Source organism: Protomyctophum parallelum, assembly GCF_964188405.1.
Source record: "Protomyctophum parallelum genome assembly, chromosome: 3".
Lineage (NCBI taxonomy): Eukaryota > Metazoa > Chordata > Actinopteri > Myctophiformes > Myctophidae > Protomyctophum > Protomyctophum parallelum.
Window position 1 is genome coordinate 39,695,076 of NC_139698.1, and position 6,000 is coordinate 39,701,075.

General features: G+C 42.3%; 1 protein-coding gene across 1 annotated transcript in view; it reads right to left on the reverse strand.

Moving 5' to 3' along the window:
• Positions 1-6,000, reverse strand: part of LOC310856449 (DENN domain-containing protein 3-like) — a 28,337-nt gene that overhangs the window by 10,523 nt on the left and 11,814 nt on the right. Inside the window, exons 14-20 of the mRNA XM_083761896.1 lie at positions 5,879-5,975; positions 5,629-5,732; positions 5,319-5,503; positions 4,841-5,000; positions 3,755-3,950; positions 2,869-3,037; positions 1,773-1,862 (exon numbers count right to left, since the gene is read on the reverse strand). Coding sequence (XP_083618022.1) covers positions 1,773-1,862; positions 2,869-3,037; positions 3,755-3,950; positions 4,841-5,000; positions 5,319-5,503; positions 5,629-5,732; positions 5,879-5,975 — 1,001 coding nt within the window. The remainder of the gene's footprint in view (positions 1-1,772; positions 1,863-2,868; positions 3,038-3,754; positions 3,951-4,840; positions 5,001-5,318; positions 5,504-5,628; positions 5,733-5,878; positions 5,976-6,000) is intronic.

The window sequence follows — 6,000 nt, forward strand, 5'->3', positions numbered from 1 at the left end:
ATATACGTCATATGGTATACAAAAACTCCAACACACAAACAAATGCAAGCAGATATGAATATACTGTATACTAAAATGCATTATAAACAGACAGAGGCATGCACCTCGATCCGCTCTCATTGTACAACATAGGTTTCTGTAAAGCATCATGCACATCACACACCAACATAATGGTAGTATCTCAGCGACATGCTGTTCTGTTCGTCATTCATGGTCACATCTCACCATCAAATAAACACACATACCAGGAACGGGTGGAAAAAAGCATGTGAGGAAAAAAAAATAACTTCTCAGAAGTGGTCACACGGATGCAAACAATTTCAATGGCATCCTCACTATACTTCAGGAAAAAGAATGACTTGGATTAAGACACTGTTACAAGAACATGAGCCTACTAAAACACCTGAATACCTTACATACCTACAATGTTTCATTGGTATTTTCACACACATGCAAAACACAGTCAATCTTTTTTACACTTAGATAGCAGAGAGATACCGTTTTCACGTTTTCCTCTTCTTCTTCTGAGCAAAGATATAATACAGGTATCTTACAGGATTTTGAAAGGGATTTATGTAAAGTGAGTTATTATGATTTGATGTTAGGGTGGCAGGGGACTGCCCATAATTCCGTCATCCCAGCACTCCGACAACATGGCTTTGCGTGCAGTTAGGGACAGGGTTAGTAATGTGGCGAGTCGGACCAATAATGCACCGTCACACTAATGACACGGCACCAGGGTGGCAGTGACCCAGGAGGGTGTGTCCATTTGGCCAGGGGTTCTCAACATGGGGGTCGCAACCGAAATTATTTTGGGGGTTCCCCAGATTATTTTCCCCAAAAAATGTTTTTTGTCGGCCACCGTACGCTTCGCTCTACGGTCATAAGCTTCCCGTTCACTAGCCTGTTAGCGCGGCAGAAAGAACGCCTTGTCTCTCCTAATCCAGGGCGCTCTCCGTGGTTTTGATCTGATGGATATACTAGCGCTTCATTTCTGCTCCTTCAAAATATGAAGGTGTTCAGAGTAAAAGCGGCCATGTCTTTCCGGCACCCCAGAGCTTCTATTTTGAAGGAATCCCGGCACTGATTGTGTTAAGGTTATTGTAGTGGTCAATTTGTATTGGTATTGGGAGGTGGGCGGGGCAGGGGTCGCGAGACATGGCCAAATCATTTCCGGGGGTCCCCAGCCAAAAACATTGAGAACGCCGGCGTTTAGGTACTGCAGCTTCCCGGATTGATCCCTGGCTCCTTCTGGCTTAGCATTGACTTGTCCTTGGGCAAATCACTGGACTCCAACTGCTCCCTGGGTGCTGTTCAATAGTTTCCCACTGCTCCTATAAATTAGTTAGGAGGGGAAATTCCAGTGCAAATTCCAGGTAGGCCTATGTTCAAATGGACTTGGCCAATACCCCAACAACTAAATAGGAGGAGAGATATGTTTTAAATCTTATTTGTGTCTACCCCATACATTACTAACAGATACTGCCATGTGCATCCCCAGATTCCACTGCGCTACCCTACCCCCCACCAAGTGATGCCAGTTCTAAGTAACTCAGCTCTGGTTCTCTTGTCTGATCCTGATCTAGTTAGAAACAGCTCCATAACATTAATCACCATCAAATCACATGTTAGTTCTTAAAGACTCTGGTGTTATTAATATCCCGGTCACTGACTGGTAGGAACATGAACATGTATTTGTGTGTTTTAGTCTGAATGCAGTTTGGCCTGATTAGATAATGAAGTTCCAAACTGTGGCTCTGATGTGGTCTTACCCTCACTGGAAGCTGAGGAGTCAAAGGAAGAGGATGATTTGGAGGAGGGACTTCTCGAAGCCATGTCTGAAGATGAGTCTCTCTTTGATTCTATTAAAGTAAATTACAGCACCATCAGATAACACATTTATCTAGCTATTAAATAGCTATTTGTGTCTGCAGTGGGTGTGCTCACGTATCTCTGTATGTGCTCTTGGTTGAGGGTGCATTTCACAACCCTGTGTATTTTGCATCCTTATGTGTGCTTGTGCACCTCTGTTTTTTCCACTGATGTACAGTAATCATACAACAGCAGCAGATCATCTGATAGACTCTTTAAGTTCGCTATGGTATAGTGTGACAGCCACTAGCCTCTGAACTAATTGAAGATGTTTTCATGCAATGCTGGTGGAGAGAATTAATAATACATAGATGGCAAAACAGCATTCATCATCAGTGCAAACTTGTTCACACAATGAAAATGGAACAATCCATCTAAAAACAAGACATTGTCTAATAATGATGTGGCCTTCCTGTCCAATCTTTATCTTATATCTATCAATTACTATGTTTATGTTATGTTTTTGAAGAAGCTCCACAAATAACAACATGGTGTTCAATGGCGAGGCGACACTATACAGACAGTCTGTCTGTCTATGAATGTCCCAGTGTAGTGAAGTTTTACGCCTCATTTGGCCAATTGGAAATAGCAATCTTATTGGAGCCATCTACAGACTCTATCTTTACATCTCTGTCCCAACAAAAGTAGTCCATTCACAGCTCAGCTCATGCTGCTATGTGTATACAGCGAACCACACAGCATGTTGCAATGCCAATCACAGCTCAGAACCACTGGTGGTGGAAATGATCACTCCTTGGGGCCACTGGAGGGACATAAAGGGATATATAAATGCACACTTTATCTATGTGTAATGTACGTGTCTTCAAACACATACCACAGTATGCAAAGAAAAGCCACATTTTTTCAGTGTGACCACTGACCATTTGTTCTCAAAAATAAAATAAAAGCTAAGCTCTAACCCAGCAAGCATATTTTTATATTTTTCTCTCTGTAACACACACGGACACACGGACGGTGTCCTTTCACTCCTCTTACCAGCAGTTAGAGCATCAAACAGGCGATGTATTGTCGCTACATCCTTAACAATTCCAGACTCCTGGATACAGCGCACAAACTCTTCCTGGTGCAGATGTGTTCTGGGAAGCACAAACTTCTTAACGTGGTAATCAGGCTCATCCAACACCTTCTCATTCTCCTTCTTCACCTAAACAAGAAAACTGTAACTGTAACATTATCATCTAACTACTGTAATTATTACATCATCATCAACAACAGGAAAACCGTCCTCTGTCAGTGTCAACACCACCAGATCCATCTGAAGACATCACCAATAATATCATCATCATCATCCAAATAAATGAATAGCAGCAAGGAGGACCACGATCCCGATCCCGACAGCCTTTAATGCATTTCACCCCCCATCTCTCTCCCCATTTCCTGTCAGCCTACTGTGATTCTATCCCTCTTCCATCAAGGAAATGGAGGATGGCAAATGTTGTCTTATACTGTAAATGAATCACTCACATTGTGTGCTTAAAACAATTAACAGACTCTCATTATGGCAACATACTGTACTGTATACTGTGTAGTTACCGGCAAGGGAGTTGCAAACCTTGTATCTACTACACTGTAGTAGATACAAGGTTTGCAACTCCCTTGCAGGAGTGACTGAGCACACAGGACACTGATACTGAGTTTGTGATTGTCAACAGGTTGTGGGCTATAGAGTATAAAAGGACCATGTCCAGCACAATATGTTTGCTACAGTAAGTAATTTAAAAAAAATGTTTTAAGGGTTAACTCTGATTTAATAAGTCATAGAGCAGTGTCACTTCATGACAATGACAATACTTCATGACAAAAACATTATGAGCTCAATTCAAATCCACAGCTTAACAATATGTGATACCAGCGGACCGACCTTGAGGATGAGTCTCTTCAGCTCAGGCCGTCTGTCAGCCTGCTGCCTCTCCTCTTTCTGTAGTGAGTCCACCAGCCAAGTGACCAGCTGGGAGGGAAAGATGGCTGTGTCTGTCTTGTAGAGGTTCTGGAAGTCACTCAAGGCCTCCAGACGCCGGGAACTCAATGTGTTGATGAAACCACGCAAATAGTAGTATCTATAGGGAGGGGGGTTATATGCAAAGTTATGATGGAGCAGAAGATGAACAGAAATAAAGACAAAACGAAGAAGGATTACAATGAACAGGAAGTAGCAGCCATCTTGTCACTAGGAAGCTGCAGCTTGCTTTTAATGCTCAGAAGGCTGCCCTAGGCTTGTTTTAAATGCAAGTAAAACAAAATTCATTCACTACTGTCTGAGATGCGTGTTAAGCACTGGTATCTATTCATTTTTTAAAGCCAGCTGAGGAATGCTCCCCCCTTAAAATATAATATTATTATTTGTTCTAACTTCTATGTTGGATTAGAACCCTAGTCCCTACCAGACCCGCTCGAGTAACCTCCTGACACTCAAGGTTCCTTTTGTTCAGACAGAGCAAGGCAAGACAGCATTCTCTGTCCAGAAGTCCTTAAAATCAGATCACTTCCATCTTTGGGTCAATTCAGTGGTTTCCAACCAAAAACCCTCGCTTTTGTTCAAGATTTTAACAGCTTGATTTATTTTTTGGTTTATCTGTTTTAGTTCTTTGAGTATTTTAGTTCTTTGAGTGTTTCAGTCTGCTGATCCATGTATTTTGTTGTTGTTGTTGTTGTATGTGAATGTCTATTCCTGCTGATTATACTGTTCTGTATATCGGCTACATTGAAAATGAGGACCTGCCCCTCAAGTGTACTCCGAGCTGAAATAAAGGTTATGATGATGATGATGATGATTTTCTGTATAAGATTTGTTGAGTTTTAAGATGGTGCTAATGCTGTACTCTGCAATCTCCATGCGCACATAATATTACATAACATTCACATGGAAAGATTAATAACAATTAAAGAACCAAGAGGATTTCTGAAAGGATGATAGGAGGAACCACAAAAGCAGCATAATGTAGTGTACCTGGCGAGCAGGGCATAATTGTCAGGCGGGACACAGAAGATGGCTTTGCCCAGCTGTAGGATCAACTCACTGTAGTAACTCTGGACATAGCTCAGGGAGATGGAGGATGGGAACTCTGGGAGTTTGAACACCTTTATGGGCTTAGGAGTAGTTCTCAACACTACAGAGAGAGAGAGGACAGAGAGGAGGACAAGAGCAGGACAAAGGGAGCAATGCCGAAAGAGACAAAAGAAGAGAATTTATGGTTTTGAAATCATGTGTAAGATAAGATAAGATCATTTAAGATGTGTGTGTGTGTGTGTGTGTGTGTGTGTGTGTGTGTGTGTGTGTGTGTGTGTGTGTGTCTGTGTGTGTGTGTGTGTGTGTGTGTGTGTGTGTGTGTGTGTGTGTGTGTGTGTGTGTGTGTGTGTGTGTGTGTGCTCGTGCGCGTGCGTGTAGCTTAATAGTTTCTATGTTACAGTATATGTATTAGTCTTACTGGGGTCAGGTACGAGGATCTTGGATAGTGACATCCGTCTGTTAAAATGTATTGGTGTATCTATCAGGTTAGGGAGACTCATCCCCAGTCTCCTATTCAGCCTCATCTCTGTCATTGAGCTCTTTCTCCTGGCCTGAATCTCCTGCATGGTGGGCCTGCGAGGGTTTTCAACCATAGCTTTCAACCTGGAAGACACAGAAATACAAGATATGGTTCGTTTAGGGTTAGCATGCAGTGCAGCCTCTCAATGGGAGCTGAGTGCCACAAATAGCAGACATGCAGAAGCTAGGGTTTATACTTTACAACTAACTTCTGGGTCTCTGATCTAGTATGCAGCTCCATGCGAGCAAAGGCATCCATTTTCCTGTTGAGACGATCCTTCAGGAAGAAATGGAAGATGTGGGTTTCCAAAACCTACAACACACCATAAAAACGGCACAGACGTAAAGTAAAACACTTGGTCTAAAAGGATAACACACAAATATCCTGGGGACTTGTTTCCAACATGGTCCTATCAATCAATATGAAACCAATTAGTCAGTCGTTATAGTGTTGTTTACCTTCTTATAGAAAAGCTGTTCAGCTGGCTCCCTGGTCTTAAGGAACTCCTCACTATTAAACACTCTGTGTTCATAGTTGAGATGACTGCTCACATCCCTGTTGCACACACCACAAATTTAAG